This window comes from Bolinopsis microptera, chromosome 5, assembly GCF_026151205.1.
Source record: "Bolinopsis microptera isolate Bmic1 chromosome 5, MBARI_Bmic_1.0, whole genome shotgun sequence".
NCBI lineage: Eukaryota > Metazoa > Ctenophora > Tentaculata > Lobata > Bolinopsidae > Bolinopsis > Bolinopsis microptera.
Window position 1 is genome coordinate 13301772 of NC_087076.1, and position 18676 is coordinate 13320447.

Genomic DNA, 18676 nt, shown 5'->3' on the forward strand with positions numbered 1-18676 from the left:
CAAATTTCACAAAAACTGATTGTCGACTTTTATTACTGTTTACCAGTAATCTTGCTAAAGTACAATTTCCTTTCTTTTGAAAATATTAGAGCATCAGTTTTCTTCTCCGGGGAACAATAGTGTACCAGTTCTCTTCAAAACAGTAGACCAACGGTTTGTCTTCTCCTAAGAACAGTAGTGTACCAGTTCTCTTCAAAACAGTAGATCACCGGTTTCCTTCTCCTAAAAACAGTAGTGTACCAGTTCTCTTCAAAACAGTAGACCAAGGGTTTCCTTCTCCTGAGAACAGTAACGCACTAGTTCTCTTCAAAACAGTAGACCACCGGTTTCCTTCTCCTGAGAACAGTAACGCACTAGTTCTCTTCAAAACAGTAGACCACCGGTTTCCTTCTCCTGAAAACAGTAGTGCAACAGTTCTCTTCAAAACAGTAGACCACTGGTATCCTTCTCCTGAGAACAGTAATGCACTAGTTCTCTTCAAAACATTAGACCACCGGTTTCCTTCTCCTGAGAACAGTAACGCACTAGTTCTCTTCAAAACAGTAGACCACCGGTTTCCTTCTCCTGAGAACAGTAGTGCACCAGTTCTTTTCAAAACAGTAGACCAAGGGTTTCCTTCTCCTGAGAACAGTAACGCACTAGTTCTCTTCAAAACAGTAGACCACCGGTTTCCTTCTCCTGAGAACAGTAACGCACTAGTTCTCTTCAAAACAGTAGATCACCGGTTTCCTTCTCCTGAGAACAGTAGTGCACCAGTTCTCTTCAAAACAGTAGACCACCGGTTTCCTTCTCCTGAGAACAGTAGTGCACCAGTTCTCTTCAAAACATTAGACCACCGGTTTCCTTCTCCTGAGAACAGTAGTGCACCAGTTCTCTTCAAAACAGTAGACCACCGGTATCCTTCTCTTGAGAACAGTAGTGCAACAAATACCAATTCTCCTCGAAACAGTAAAACATTTAAAGTGATTCAGTGAACCGTTTCCTTATCCTGTGGATAACTTGGAGCAACAGATTCCTTCTCCTGAAGACAATGTTTCACGCCTAGAACACTTACGGAATTTAATTGAGTGCCCTGCCGCCTGCCGGTATTTTTGACTCTTGTTAACAGTAACATGATCGTTCCTGTCTCCAGAATGGTTCAAGTAAGGTAGAACGCCAGCACCCTAGCCTCAACTTCAAGATAACAATGTCAATAACTTTCTCTAGACTTTTACAGTTCTACAGTTCTACAGTTCCATAGGTATACAAATGTAAATAAACATCTTAAGCTCACATTTAAGTAAACTACCTCTTCTATCATACTATAAAACGTTTGGGACTGTTTCTTGGATTACTTGGGAAGGCAAAAAACACTAATATTTCTTTAAAATTTTACGGTATTGTGGCAGTTTTTTCGGTAATTTCTAGTGAATTTTTATACCGATAAAAATATGTTTTATCTAGATAAACAGATAACCTTTTTTAACGAATTATCGGAGATAATTATCGGTAACGATTATCGGAGTGGATAGCCTAGTCTTCTTCCAATTTCTCCATGTGTCTTCTTCCAATGTGTTCACGTGTCTCCTTCCAATGTCTCCATGTGTCTTTTTCCAATGTCTTCATGTGTCTTCTTCCAATATGTTCACGTGTCTTCTTCACAGGTCTCCGACTCTCCACTTTTTTCCTCCCAATGTTTTCATATGTCTCTTCCCAATGCCATGTGTCTTCTTCCAATGTCTCCATGTGTCTTCTTCCAATGTGCTCACGTGTCTCCTTCACAGGTCTCCATGTGTCTTCTTCCAATGTGCTTACGTGTCTCCTTCACAGGTGTCCATGTGTCTTCTTCGTGACCTCCAATTCATCTGTCATCCAATCAGTCTCCGATCCATGTTTCTATGTGACCTCCAATCCATGTGTCCTCCAATCTGTCTCCGATCCATGCTTCTATGTGACCTCCAATTCATTTGTCATCCAATCAGTCTCCGATCCATGTTTCTATGTGACCTCCAATCCATGTGTCCTCCAATCTGTCTCCGATCCATATTTCTATGTGACCTCCAATTCATGTGTCCTCCAATCTGTCTCCGATCCAAACTTTCATGCGACCTCCAATTCATGTGTCATCCAATCTGTCTCCGATCCATGCTTCTGGTCACCACTCACCATGCTTCTTGTCACCACTCACCATGTTCCTATATTATTTCCACTATTTACCACTAGTATTGCCACTGCGATATCTCCAAGTGGATTGACGTGTCTCCTTCCAATATCAGTACTCACCACGGTCCAACAGCACCTTTATAATTACCACTAGTATCGCCACCGCAATATCTCCTAGTGCCTCGATGTGTCTATTTCTAATACCACTCTCACCCGTCACCAATCACCATGCTCCAATAGTAGTTCCACTATTTATCACCTCTTACCATGCTCCAATAGTAATTCCACTACTTATTACCCCTCACCATGCTCCAATAGTAATTCCACTATTTATCCTCTCTCACCATGCTCTAATAGTAATTCCACTATTGTTACCTCTCGCCATGCTCCAATAGTAATTCCACTATTGTCACCTCTCACCTTGCTCCAATAGTAATTCCACTATTCATCACCTCTCACCATGCCCCAATAGTAATTCCACTAATGTCACCTCTCGCCATGCTCCAATAGTAATTCCAATATTGTCACCTCTCACCATGCTCCTATAGTAATTCCACTATTTATCACCTCTCACCATGCTCCAATAGTAAATCCACTATTGTCACCTGTCACCATGCTCCAATAGTAATTCCACTATTTATCCTCTCTCACCATGCTCTAATAGTAATTCCACTATTGTTACCTCTCGCCATGCTCCAATAGTAATTCCACTATTGTCACCTCTCACCATGCTCCAATAGTAATTCCACTATTCATCACCTCTCACCATGCTCCAATAGTAATTCCACTATTGTCACCTCTCACCATGCTCCAATAGTAATTTCACTATTTATCACCTCTCACCATGCTCCAATAGTATTTCACTAGTCACTGCTAGTATCACCACCTCCAATAGTAATTCCACTAGTCACCACTGCACTAGTACCACCACCTCCAATAGTAATTCCACTAGTCACCACTGGTACCACCACCTCCAATAGTAATTCCACTAGTCACCACTGGTACCACCACCTCCAATAGTAATTCCACTAGTCACCACTAGTACCACCACCTCCAATAGTAATTCCACTAGTCACCACTAGTACCACCACCTCCAATAGTAATTCCACTAGTCACCACTAGTACCACCACCTCCAATAGTAATTCCACTAGTCACCACTAGTATCACCACCTCCAATAGTAATTCCACTAGTCACCACTAGTATCAAATTGGAACTATTCGCAAAACAAGCAACTGAGCAAACAACCGCTATCTTGTTTAATAGAGGAAACTGAATACTTTTAAAAACTCGCAAACTATAACTAAACATTTAACGACAGCCACTCTATATGTATCTTAGATCATGGCTCAGCACCAGGTGCTCTTATTATATTAAACACCCAGCTCAGACGTAACACGATATTATTCTTCAACCTAATATAAATGTTTCAAGTGCACACCAATACAAGTACAACCATAACTTTCTATCTCGCACTTCACTCACTCAATACAATACTCACCTGTCCGTTACATTTCTCAGCCCTGTATTTCTCGACTTTTACTATCATTATTAAAACAGTGTCTCACACAGTCACTCCTTGACTTTAATTACAAAATTGCTTTCGTATCATCATATTCGAATATTCGACCTGCTAATTTATCACAGTCTTCACATAAAAAGCAGTACTATAACTATAACTAGTTTCTTTCATCATAGAAAATACCATACCCTGGCACCCCCCAAAACATAAAACGCACTCAAAACGTACCACGTTTTCAAACCAATACACTGCTTAAATTCACTAGTGACGTCACATCTCTCCGAATAACCTCCCTCTCCCTTTCCAATGCTAGCATCACCCGGGTCTCATTTATATAAATTTCATCTCTCGACTCTCTCCCCATACCTCTCTCGCCCACTCCAAACTCTTCCTCCCGAAATCTCCCATAATATAAAAATACGTAGCGCTACAAAAAGAAAACAAGTCTGACACACAACAGAACGATTCAGCAGGCAGCCACTCCCACTGAGGCTCTGGTGGCTGAAAGTATGTCAAGTCTGCCGTCTTAAAACTTAAAATAAGAAACAGTAAACCATAAACTGCTCACGTACCCCCCTCGATAATAATCATAACACTCTCCTGATACAATCCCTCAACGGATTGACATTTATTCCTCAAAATATCTCCTCAGCCCCTCCTAACCTGTGCCCCTCCGGTACCTAACCTCCCTTCCCCTCCATGATGAAAGAAACCCAAAAATATCATTTAAACTTCACACTTAACCGTGCCTTCATTTACTGCTCTTGCACTGTACTAATCTGACAACGGTACCTGTAAACACTGTTACAATATAACATAACTATACTCCTCACACCTGTCAATTCACTCTTGAATAATAAGTAATCTCCTCCCTACCTCAATTAAACTACAAACAATCTATCCTATAATAAAATAGGATCCTACCGTTCGCGCCATTTGTAAGCAGTCATCACTTGCTTCAGATTCGTAGATTATTTGTAGTAATTTAGGTTACGAACAACAAAAACGAAAGTAATAATTATGGTAAAAAAGGGTAAGAAACAAAATTATTAACAATCCAATTACCACAAAATACACTTCCTAATTACTCTGACTTATAACGCCCTACATCTACTGTAAAACACACGTCCTTACTCTACCCTTACTTATCACCCTCGTTAACCGTCTCTAACGGAGTCTTACCCTTAAACTACACTTACATAACACTGGGGGGGGGTGTTACCCAAAAAAACCCAACTCCTACCCAAGAAAAGGTAATACTGGGATTGGGTTTTTTTGGGTTTTTTTGGGTTTTTTAAACAAAATTTAAACAAAATTCTAGCCATTTCATTAATTTTATTGAATGTGAATTATTTCCCACTGAGTCTTACCTACGTGTTGTTCTCATGTCTTAACTTAATAGATAGTTTACATAGTATATGAGTGTGTTTATATTGATAGTATGTTATCACGATAGCAAACAGGATGTCTCGATCATCGAGATATAATCCATATGAATGCACAAAGTGGAAATGTGCCAAATGTGGCAAATGTGTTCTCCTGTCATGGAAGGAGGCTATGACGAAGGTCAAGGGCAAGTCAAAGCACATGACTTAAATTACTTGACTTAAGGCGGCTTCAGAGTCCGAGTCTCAATGATGTGTCTCCAAAGCTTTCTGTCCGCCATAAGCTCCTTAATCTCCCCAGTGTTCTTGAGTACGGTGTCATGTCACTTATTAGGTTATCGACGAAAGTGAGCGGTGGTCTGCCCCTCCCTCTGGTCCCATGGCTAGGTTCCCGAAGGAGAAGTTGGTGTACTGCCAGGTCATCATATCGCTGGATCTCTGGATGTGCCCAGCCGACCTCATTCTTCTGGCCTGTATCTTCGAACTAACTCTTGGGAGTGATTTAAAGACCTCTTTGTTGGTGCGATGTTCTCTCCAGTCCACGTTTAGGGCCATCCAAAGCATTTTACTGTAACATCCGTCTATTCTTTTCAAAGATTCTGTCATTGTCCACGTTTCCGTTACAGGAAGATTGATTCAACTGTAGCCTTGAAACAGACGGATCTTTAAATCTCGGCGCAAATTGGACCTCCATATAGCCTTCATTTTGTGGTAGGCAGCCCATGCCTTGGCCTTGCGTACCCTAAAGTCGTGCTCTGTTGTACTTATCCAGGCTCCTGGGTAGACAAAATCCTCAACTAAGGGTAACAGCCAACACCTCTTTAGCTACTGTGCATTCCACAGTAAAGATTTACGAGTCTCAAAGCCTCTTGTAGACCAAGAGTTAAGGAGTCAATAGATCAAATTATTGAACTTCCGGGGCTCAATGTCTCCCGTCGACCGTCCTGCCTTTAGCCTGGACCCCCTGTCCAGTATCCAGTCTTCACCACGTGGAGGTAGTGGCTTTCATCATGCTGTCCGATGAGTGTCTGGAAGAGGGCACCAGCAGGATACCCCTTTTCAAAGTTCTGGGAGCCTCACATCAGACCAGTGCTTCCACCCAGCTTCTATCCAGCGGTGACGCCTTGGGCCACCCAAGCTTCACACAACCATTGAAAGACCACCTTCCTACTTGTAAAAATTTTGATGATGCGATAAGAACACTGTAACTTTGAAGGAGAGGCTTTCCAACCATCTTCTGACGGAGCAGAGAGTGACGAAGCGGAAACAGATGATGAAGAAGAGGAAGTGGAGGATATTGACTCATCAGAGGAATGGGCGAAAATAGTAACTGTGTATGGTGATGCTCTGCATCATGATACGGCTGTTGAGGTTTGCCTCTATGGAGGGCGAGATCGAATGCCATCCCAGTCAAGATTTTAGCGACTCCAGGGCCATAAACAAGCGAAGATATCACTTAATATCACATGTGATCACGCAGCTGATGGTAACTGCAAGATTCTTTCAGTTGGAGATAGAGTATGGTTTCTCGTTAAGCGGATGATCAGGAAAACGGAAACAGAGATCGTGAAGGTGAGAAGAAAGGCTTTATTCCTCTCGTACCGGTTGCGGTTGGGGTCATCAGTGAGTTGCGTCCCTACTAACTCAATTTGCCATGGCCATCGAAGTGAGCATTACATATATGGCTGATATCATATCTGGATGGCCAACTTCTTCTGAGCACATCAGTGAATAAAATACTGCTTTTGGGTGATATTTAAGCGATTATATCTATTGTGATGTTGTAGTGATGAACAACAACAGTGATGTTGTACTGATAATTGTTTTGCTAGGTGCCTACATGATTTTATTTCCTTCAAATGAAAAATTTGTAAAAAACCCAAAAAAACCCAACTCCTACCCTGAAAAAGGTCATACTGGGATTGGGTTTTTTTGGGTTTTTTTGGGTTACACCCCCCCCCCCCCCCCCCAACACTGCACTTTTAGCCCTCGCTGACCGTCCTTATATCAGGCCCAAATCCACTATAGTTCATTCTCGCTCTACCTGAGCCCGATTGTTGTTGACACGAACCCACTCGTGTTGGATTAACCCGTGTTAACCCTGGCTACAACACAGCCTATTCCTGCTCTCCTGAGTTAACCAATGTTGACTCTCCCTACGCTTAAGCCAGACTGCTCATTTCCTCCGCACAGTTCCACTAACTACAGTCCACGATAATGCTCTCTCCAGGATCCTAACGTAACAGGTCCTGGCTCCAAAGTGTCCTACATCAATGGCCCTCGATTCGGGCAAACTCAATCTCCTTCTTCCAGGTCCAGCCCCCAGATATAAATACTGACCCGTCCGTGGTTTTTCACCCGACCTCTCTAACCAGACTCACGTGCCCCTGCTCACACCTTTGGCAGCTGGTCTTATCTCCCACTAAAGCTTCATTGTCCCGAGTCCAGGTGTTACGACTATTCATCTTTTTACCAAAGCTTCCTGTCTGATGACCTCTGAATCCATAGTTTGTTAGAACTCACATCTATCTTTGACTCTATATCTACACAAAGGCTTTACGTCTGAGGTTTCCTAAATTCATTGTCTCTCCTCCAGAGTGACATATTTCTCGTCCGTCCAGGTGAGGTCCAACACACAATCTCCATTGTATTCTCTTTCTCTAACTTTCCCTAACCACAGACCAGAACTGGATGTTCCACTTCCACTGCCTTATTACACAATACTGCCTTATTACACAATACTGCCTTATTACACAATACTATCTAAAATCTATCAAATAATCTAGATCAAATAATCACGGCTTACAAAGTTATTGCTAATTCCTTTACAAAACTTAGCAAGTGCTATTAACAATATCCTAATGGATCATGGAAATTGAAATGTTCAATTTTCTTTTCATAAATGATAATTATAATGCGAAGTTTTATTTACCCCAAGTTTGGAGAGTAAGTAGGTTAAACTGGGAATGCCCCTTCCCAGGGACCACATCACCCCTAATAAACCATTCAATATCATGGGAGACCATGCACAGCCTCGGATTATAGTATAATGACTTCGAATAAACCTTTTTTGTCTCTTAAAAAGGCTTAGAAAACTAGATTTATTTACCTCATTTTACCTCATTTTACCTCATCCCAATTTTGCCTTTTTTGGCTGGCCTCATGAGGTAAAATGAGGTTGACCCCCCCCCCCCCCCCCCCCCACAGACGAATATTTTCGAGTGCACATTATATCTAGATTAGCAGCATCTTTGATAAAATACACATCACTGATATCACCATCCACGTCCTTGTCACTAGCCTGAGCAGAGAACACAAGGAGGAGTGACGTGTCTGGACTGTGAAGACAACTCTATTCAGCAGTCAGCTGTGTACAGTTACAGGCCTACTACCAGGGCTCATGATCATGACCACTTGGTTATCCTAACACATGCCAACCCAGGGACTGGCAAAGGACTGGATGCTATCTTTTTGTGGGTTCCAAATACTCAGCCCCTCTTGAACAATAGTGGGTGTTAAATGAACTCGACAAATACCATTTCAATGTCGAGGCGAGATACTGTTTAGAGATTTACTTTGCAGCAAGGCTTAAATTACGATTCTATAAATTCGTAATGAAAAGATATTAGATAGAACACTAAAAAGCTATACAGTATACACTATACAGTATACATACAATATAATCGTAATAATAAAATAGTCAAAAACCACATAATATAAGGGGTCGTTAACATATTACTTAAACCCTAACCTGGTAACCTTGTTGCCTGCACAAGAGCAATTCTAACTGTCCATCCACATTTTCTGTGAAAAAACTGATATGAATCCTATCTGAACAAAATGCTATGTTGATTGTTGTCTAGCTGTTATCTAGCTCTTCTTGAGTCTCTGTCCTCTGTCCTGTCGTGCATCCCTCAGTCATGTTCGCTTCTTCTTATCTCCTCTTATCTCTTTGTAGTCGTTGCCGGTCTGTCTCTCATTTGTCACAAGATTAACAATTCCTAACCAGAGTACGTTAGATGAGCATGACCGGATCTTAACTGAATTATTGGAGTTAAAATATACAGGCTACGTCTGTAGTCCGGTCTGTAAGTTACCATGGAAGTCCATGATACTTAATGCCTCGGCAGCTGTATGCACTGAAATTAAGTAGTTGCCCAGTTAAACGTCGCAATTGGGTTGTGAACAGGAACAACCAAAATTACTGTACTCAGCCCATCACAAAAACGTGGGTGTTAAATAAAGCTCATTAAGAAAAGCTTAGCTCTGCTAAAAAATGTTTTATATGCTGACAAAATTCTATAGCAGAGGAACTTAAAGCGGGTGGGTGTAAGGAAAATAAAGGAAAATTGTGCCAATTCCAAGAAAATAGAGCCTATATATTAACTTTGTATAAATACAAAGTTGTTTCTGCCTTTCTCTGATATCATGAGTCATTGTAAACAAACTCAATGTATAACACCGTATCTGATCAGGTAGTGTCATGTCGTCCTACAACTTCAAACAAATAACGACCGTGCCCAATGCAAAGGTAATTATTAATTATGTAATTATTAATTACGTAATCCCACCTATAGTTAATAGTTATAGTGTGAATTTAACAGTATAATTTTTTCTGACTTGAACTGGTTCATTTTGCTGTCATTACAAATATAAAATTCAGATTTTACTAAACACTATTACACTACTACAGTGATTACAAATGAAAATCTTTGAATTTTATCTTTTATTTATCAAGACTTCACTGGAATGATTTTAGGAGCTGATTGACATTATTCTGTCAAAGACGCAGAGAAAAACCCCAACAATCATACACAAGTAAGAGATTTCAGTTGAGCTCAACAACTATATCATGTTTTGTAAAATGTTCTGAATCAGCCACTTCTTATTGACTTAATTATTAATCGGCATATTTGCCTCAAGCGTTATCATATTTCATAATATTATGTTCTTTAAAATATTATAAAAGTTCATATTTCCTTATTATCAAATATCATATTTCCTTCAGGCATTATCAAATATCATATTTCCTTCAGGCATTACCAAATATCTCGGATACGTTCATTTTACATGAGGAAAGTTAAGTTCACTGAATCAAATCTTAATGAGAAATTGACTGGAATCTTGGGAGAGTTCCCCAAAATTGAGGTATTTTACATTGTTTGTTAAATTACACTTAATTAGATGAATTGTCAAAATTCCAATTGTAACCTTATCACTGTCAGTAGAATTGCTTTTTGGGATCGTTTTATCTTATTATTTCTACTAAACAGCTACGTGTAAAGTGGTTTACAAAGGGGGGGGGGGGGGGGGGGGGGGGGGGTGCAGTCACATGCGCTTGTACTAATCATTAGCTGGGAGTATCCGCGAGATGTTCAATGTTCTGATCCTTAGTTTCGGGGATGGTGCCGAAAGTTTCGACGTTATCCCCTAAACTAAGGATCTAAACTCCTTTACAAGTGTGAATGTTAGTGGCTGATATAGCAAGTCTTATGGTAAATATTGTCTGACAAGGATAATCACACTAAAATGGTTTTTTATGAACATAAGATGTACTACATGTCATATATTTTGATATCTACTACTATAATATTATCATCATCTTACAATTTTCTTTTAATCGTAACAATTTCAGGATATTCATCCATTTTATGCGGATCTGATGAACATATTGTACGATAAAGACCATTACAAGCTAGCACTGGGTCAGATCAACACAGCTAAACATCTTATTGGAAAGTAAGTTTCACGCTGTCCCGGAGCTGAGAGTAGGATTTAAGTTCTATAAATATACTGTGTTTTTTAAAATTTTTTAAATCAATAAACTTTCAAATTGTTACGGGTTACCCAAATACATCATTTTATTTCAAAGAAAATATCGCCGAATGACCTTACATGCCTTGACAAGTGACCGAGTGTAAACAAAATTAGGGACACCGAAACACCAGTTGACCAGTAAACTGATCATAACAATTACATCGGGCCCTATATGCACCTATAAGTGAAGCGATGCTGCAACCAAGGCATGCTAGGTTTATTCCATTGAACTAATAAGGTTACAGCCTAAAATATAAATATGATAAATAACAATGTACCATAAATCATAATTATAAACACACTTTATTGAACATATTTTATTAATTACTAGTTAAAAAGGGTAGGAGTACTTACCCGCTGAGTCAAAACCCGCATTATATTAGGTGACCCAATAGCATTTTAAACAATAATCTCATAATCAGTTCTTTCTTGTGGATAATTAAGTCATTATTAGCCATGAGGCACCACACTCCATGATCATAAGGTCTGAACACCGAGTATTACACCTCATCACTCCCGTCTTGAATTACCTGGGGACTCCAGGCTATTATGTTCATAAAGATTTGGCGGAATGACAGGCTGAGCGCCGCCCAGTAAGTCTTGAACCGCTTTCCATTTTTATTTAAATCGTTATAGAAATTAACCCTTGTTAACTCCGCACCACACCCGCCTATTATATTTGAAAACACGCATAACATTGTTTTTTTGATTGAAATAAATTTTCGTGCACATACAGAATGAATGGTTAATAATTTAATATATATGTAGACCAAGCTCTGTGCACGGGATGCTTCCTGGAAGAATCCAGTTCTTTTAGCGGGGCACCCTACCTAAAGCCAAATTGAGATATAATAATCATATTCCTAGAGAAATAATCAGAAATCGAATACCAATCAAATAATATGATATATATGAGTAGTAACCATATTTACTATGCAAAATGCCCCAACCACATAGTGTAAATTTATATAGAATTCAAATTCCATATCATCATTAAACCTCAATACCTAGTCAATATAATAGCCCAAGCAAAATTAAATAACTTCTTATATACCTTACTGTCATACTACAAATTAATTAAACATTTGAAATCTGTTGACCAGAGAATAAATTTCTAAGCCTAATGCAAGTGAAATAATTTAGATGCAATAATGAATGCCTAATGTGAGTATCATTTGTCAATGTCCTTGTAAAAAAGTCTGTACAAGAGATATGAGTAACTAATATAGAAGAAAAAACAGGAAGTTGTCGTCTGTTGTAAAATAAATAAAATATCTAGAATATAAATTAGAATATAAAATAACATTCAGTCAATTGTCGTATGAACTCTCTCTCTCTCTGCAGTCCAAACAGACCTCAAACACTAACAGTCCCCCTCCCCTAATAAGCTTATGGTATAACATTACAGCGAATCTTCCTGGGCTAACCCAATTATGACGCTACATATACAGTAATGAGAGAGAGAGAGCAAGCCCCGTAACTCTTGCCGTTCTGCTCAAGCTATTTTATGTCACATTTTTGGTACAAAACCATCAATTAAACCACTTACCACCGACCGATTTAAAAAAAATTTGCTTATGGGCTTCGTCAGAGTTTTGTCGACACTATACCAAAAAAAACCAGTCCCGTAACTCTTACCGTTTTTTTGATATAACCGACCGGAAATTACACACGGACACACAGACGATCATCAGACACACACACACACACACATTCTGGTGTTATTAAGGTGATACTTTTTATCAATTTATATTCAGATAATATAGTTACATTACAGCAATAGCAGCAAATCTGGGGAAACTTTGAAATACACCACTTTGAAGCATTTAACCACCCCTTAAAAATCACAGATTATGAATTCTAGTAATCTGAATATTGACATAGGTCCAAAAATGTCATAGCTTCATGATAGTGCAACGAAAAAAATCTCAGAACATTTTGGTGCTGAGTTAGGTGGTTAAGTAGTCGAAATATGACTGATTTGTTAGCACAAAGATAACGAAAACTTTCAAATTATCAAAATATATAATATCGTGATCTATAACAAGAGATTATAATTACTGATTAAGGATTTGCAGCATTTGTACGGGGTTGTAAAGTACAAAAATATAAATTCGTGAGATTAATGTCGGGAATGCGCACAGATCTTTAATCAGTAAAATGACAGTGTAATTGTACTGAGGTGTTTAGTAATAGTATTGTAAAACTGCTCGAGGTTATTCATAATTCGTCTTGATCATTGCTTTGCACTAAAATGATATTTAGATATGTGGTAAGAAGTCAGCGTAATGAGCCACTGTCAGAGCATATCCCGGTATCAGAGGCAAAATGTTTGTGCGGCAAAGAGATAATGTAGTAATATAGGAGATAATGTAGTATCCGTCTAAAAATAAAAGTTTGTGGCAAAGCACGCCAATATCTGATTTTCAGATACAAATTATCTTACTCACCTCCTCTATATTGTGAAGTTGGGCTAACACTGTCTCCGGGGTCGCTAAACGGTGCGGTCACTTTGTTTCATGAATACAATATAATTATATATACAATAAACATATACATTATACAATATACATAATAAGATAATACACTCTATTGAACTGACCTCTTGTAAGATAATCGAAGAGTACACATTGTGTTGTCCACAACAAGAGAATGACTCCGAAGTGTGCTCGCTAATTGCTGGTTTTAGCATATACTAAAACCCTGCCCTATATTGTCTAGAGATGTTTAGATCAGAATGAAGTCTCTCCCACGACTAGTCTGCTTGCTCATGAAAATTCAAAAACACAGCCTCAACGATGCGGCAAAATGTACAGCAAATTATGCGGCACCGCATCTGGTCCGTCCAATAAGGCTAATAATGCGGCAAAAATCGTGCATTATGACAATTTTTTGGTAATTATGGGACTAAATTGGTCGAAAATCAAGATAATGAGCAGTGAGCCGATGATAATTAGTAGGGTGCTAGCCGGTTCAGAAAATGATCAAAGCAAGCAAATGAGAATAAGATATCTGACATTAGACAACCGTAATCAGTAACAAAACCACAAGGAATAGGCAACTGTATTGTTCAATACTTCGTCGCTAGCTTGGTCCCAAAATGTTGAGATTAAACAAAGCGATTAAGAATTTTTGCATTATTCAAGAAGGGGACACACCCATCACATTGTTGTAAAATACAGCATGAACTTTTGTTAACTTATGTATGGAGTTATCGAAAAAATGTTCTACTTATATCACGAGATCATAACCGACAAAGGGTACCTAAACCTCTAACCACTTGCACTCCCCATCAGTGTTGCAAAAGACTACAACAGACTGCTCAAGTTTGGAGACAGCTTGTACCGGTGCAAGCAGCTGAAGCGCGCGGCGCTGGGTCGCATGATGACCATCATGAAGCGTCAGAACAGTTCTCTTTTGTATCTGGAACAAGTTAGGCAGCATCTCGGCAGATTACCTTCTATTGACCCCAATACTCGTACACTTCTGCTCTTCGGGTACACTTCTTTCTTGTTTATAATTATCACTTTGTTTCATATATTTTCTTCAAGTGTAGTGCATGTTTGCTATGGAGTGATATTCGTGTTTTTGTGAAATTGAGTATTCGAAAAGGATTGCGACGACTTCAATCGAATGAATAAGATATCGCCAATTAATGATTGTCATTAGTTTTATTGCAAAACGGACGGAAAACTTAATGTAATTAAAACTTTTAAAGTGTCTAAACGTTTAGTACAGACAGATCCGTCTAAAAAAATCGATCTGCTGACACTCCAAGCTTTCAGAGGTTTTTTGACGTTTTTGAGTCCCATTAGGTGCCCTTTATGGCTGACCAACTTTTCCAAACTTTTCCACTTGTCTTAAGGCCACTTTTGCCACTTTACCACTTTTTACCACCTTTTTTGTTTGTCGAATATCTTTAGTTGTGAACATCGTAAAAGGTTGCGGATCAATCGAGTGTGTTCATATTATCAGGAAGAAAAACTTTTGTTCAAACAATTTTTACGTCAGATAATAAGTTAATTGGATAATTATCAATTAACTAATTAGCAAAATTCTAAAAAATTTTTATTGGCTAAAAATGATCGGAATAGCTTAAAACACGGAGAAAAGTAGTTTTTAGAAAAAATTTTAAAATTTTTCACTTACATTTTTTTTTCGAGACTTACAAAAAATTTCGAAAATTAAAAAAATTTTTCCGCCAAAAGTGATCAAATCGCATGAAACACGGATAAAAATGCCTTTCTAAAAAACGTAGTGAATTTTTCGTTTCAAGAAAACTTAAATCGCCAATATTTGTAGTTGGAGTTCAGTAAATCTCGGCAGATTTTAGTAATCAGGAATTAGTATTACTAAGTGAAGAGGTCTGAAACTGAAAAACGTTAACCATACGATCGCGCGGCGATATAAGAGTTTCATAAACTAATTTTCACAGAAACTGCACCAATGGCACAGTCAAGATCGAAACGATAGCCTGCTGTACTGTCATTTTATTGATTTCAATGATGAATCAGTGGGGTTAAGATAATCACATTTGTAATAAAATATAAATAAAACATCTCTGTACCGTCAATTGTGCTAGTCTAAACCAGCCTACCTGTATTACCAGACCTCTTCTTTTCCTCGACAATCAAACCAAGTTGCTCATATCGCATTTGGTGAGTGATGTAAGTAGTAATACATATCGAGCTGTATTCAATCACAAAACGACACAATGCAATACGTGTATATTATATTATGGCCCTTAATGAGGTATATGAAACGTTCTATATCGTACACTTCTCGTTTCTCCCGTGAGAGGCCCAGTATGGAGAGGTTTTACAGTTTATCACGAAAACGTCTACTTGGCCTCATGGCTCAAAGAAGGCAAGAAAAGACCAGAAAGCTTTCAACTCGCTCTTTTCAATGCCCGTCCATCTGTCCCACATTAATCCTGAGCTGATCATCATAGCCCCGAATATCCTACGGGAAGAACCTGTATTTTTACCTCACGACGCGGACGTCCGGATTTCAAATCAACACCCTCAATAACATTAACAATCCTTCCTGATCAGAATCTGTCTCTATTAGCAATTTCCAAAATATCCTGACTCTCGTGGAATATTTCACTGAATTAATTATTACCGGTTCTTTACTACCCCTTGCCCGTCACTCGTATCTACATCTTACCCTTGCCAGTATGTTACCCTTGCTGATTTTACGTTTAGCCGACCCTGACATATGGGGGTGATTTGAGGTATCCAGCATAGCAAATGAAGCGGTATGCAGAACAATACAAAACAAGTCACAGTTGATGTTGGAAGGTGTATTTACACTTGCTTTCTGGACCTGGCTGTTCCTTAGTTTCCTTGATCTGTTCTTACCTTCTTCGAACTGTAAATGAGCCATTTAATGAGGCCAAGTATACTTTTTCGTGATAAACTTTAAAACGTCTCTATACCGGGTTTCTCATTAAGAGCCATATAATATACACGTATTGTGTCGTATTCTGATTGAATACAGCTCGTTATGTATAAGTTTCAATACCTACAACACTACTATATATATAGTTAGTGTTATATATAACAAATAATTTGAATGACAGGATGGATTACTGAGGGCACTGTGTTAAGGTGATTTGAATGACAGGATGGATTACCGAGGGCACTGTGTTAAGGTGATTTAAGTGGGTCCCACTCCCCACCGACCATTCTTCTTTGTGTCATGAATACTTGCTTCATCATCTCCTTTTAATAAAAATCACGGTGTCTTTATTGACTAAGCGCATTACTACTTACATCACCCACCAAATGCGATATGAGCAACTTGGTTTGATTGTCGAGGAAAAGAAGAGGTCTGGTAATACAGGTAGGCTGGTTTAGACTAGCACAATTGACGGTACAGAGATGTTTTATTTATATTTTATTACAAATGTGATTATCTTAACCCCACTGATTCATCATTGAAATCAATAAAATGACAGTACAGCAGGCTATCGTTTCGATCTTGACTGTGCCATTGGTGCAGTTTCTGTGAAAATTAGTTTATGAAACTCTTATATCGCCGCGCGATCGTATGGTTAACGTTTTTCAGTTTCAGACCTCTTCACTTAGTAATACTAATTCCTGATTACTAAAATCTGCCGAGATTTACTGAACTCCAACTACAAATATTGGCGATTTAAGTTTTCTTGAAACGAAAAATTCACTACGTTTTTTAGAAAGGCATTTTTATCCGTGTTTCATGCGATTTGATCACTTTTGGCGGAAAAATTTTTTTAATTTTCGAAATTTTTTGTAAGTCTCGAAAAAAAAATGTAAGTGAAAAATTTTAAAATTTTTTCTAAAAACTACTTTTCTCCGTGTTTTAAGCTATTCCGATCATTTTTAGCCAATAAAAATTTTTTAGAATTTTGCTAATTAGTTAATTGATAATTATCCAATTAACTTATTATCTGACGTAAAAATTGTTTGAACAAAAGTTTTTCTTCCTGATAATATGAACACACTCGATTGATCCGCAACCTTTTACGATGTTCACAACTAAAGATATTCGACAAACAAAAAAGGTGGTAAAAAGTGGTAAAGTGGCAAAAAGTGGCCTTAAGACAAGTGGAAAAGTTTGGAAAAGTTGGTCAGCCATAAAGGGCACCTAATGGGACTCAAAAACGTCAAAAAACCTCTGAAAGCTTGGAGTGTCAGCAGATCGATTTTTTTAGACGGATCTGTCTGTACTAGTTTGAGAATAATTCAAAACGACGATTAAAAAGCTATTTAGTCAGAGTCGTAGTTTTATTCTCTTAGAAATGGGTCCTCTACAGGAACATTGCAGGAACAGTGCACATCTTTTCACATTTGTGCATTGTGCAATATATTACTTAGTGTAAGGAGTGTCCCTAAACTCCCTTTTAAAGTATGTGACTAAAACATTTAGGTGCCTAGTCGACTTGCAGTGTAGATAAGTCAGATTATTCGTTGCAACCAGTAAACAACCGGGGGTAGGATTTGGCCGGGGCCGGGGCCGGGAATGTCCAAATTTTGCCGGGGCCGGGAATTGGCCGTTCTGGAATTTGGCCGGGGCCGGGGCCGGGCCGTGAATTTAATAAATCCACGGCCAAGTTAGAACTTTTCAGGACTTAGGATCTGAACTTATTTTTACATGACATTATAATGTTCGTATCAATTGAACAGTTTAGAAGGTAATTAGATTTCATATATAATATTTTGGTAAAATAATTTTGTTCAGCTGAAACAGTAAATAAAAGTTGGCACTCTGGACATCATCCTTTCAAAATTGAAAATCCATTTTAAGATTTATATGAAAGTTTTAGGCCGATTTCGATCAAAAATTCCCGGCCAAATTCCCGGCAAAAATTGAAAATCGGCCGGGGCCGGGAAGAAATAGCTCCCCCGGCGCCGGGATTTCACGGCGCCGGGAATCCCGGTCGATTACTGGTTGCAACCTCCAAAATTACAAGAGCCATATCTAACAATACCCCACCCAGGTTCCCAAATTACAAGAGCCATATCTAACAATACCCCACCCAGGTTCCCAAATGTAGGAAAGTCCTCTTTTGTAAACCAGATAACACGCGCTAACGTGGAAGTACAGCCGTACGCGTTCACCACAAAGTCGCTCTACGTGGGACACACTGACTATCAGTATTTGAGATGGCAGGTTATTGATACTCCTGGGATACTTGACAAGCCCCTGGAGGACAGGAATACTATTGAGATGCAGGTGAGTGCGGGAGTGCTGAATAAGTGCTGAATTAGTGCTGAATTAATGCACTTTAAATAAGTGCTGAATTAGTGCACTTTAAATTAGTGCTG

At 38.8% G+C, this 18676-nt stretch overlaps 1 protein-coding gene across 2 annotated transcripts in view; it reads left to right on the top strand.

The window, feature by feature from the left end:
- Positions 1-18676, top strand: part of LOC134815019 (GTP-binding protein 4-like) — a 56352-nt gene that overhangs the window by 34540 nt on the left and 3136 nt on the right. For both annotated transcript variants that reach the window (XM_063823455.1, XM_063823456.1), the window contains exons 2-7: positions 9522-9579; positions 9808-9866; positions 10085-10196; positions 10684-10787; positions 14162-14362; positions 18392-18584. In XM_063823455.1, coding sequence (XP_063679525.1) covers positions 9532-9579; positions 9808-9866; positions 10085-10196; positions 10684-10787; positions 14162-14362; positions 18392-18584 — 717 coding nt within the window. In that variant the 5' untranslated portion in view covers positions 9522-9531. The remainder of the gene's footprint in view (positions 1-9521; positions 9580-9807; positions 9867-10084; positions 10197-10683; positions 10788-14161; positions 14363-18391; positions 18585-18676) is intronic.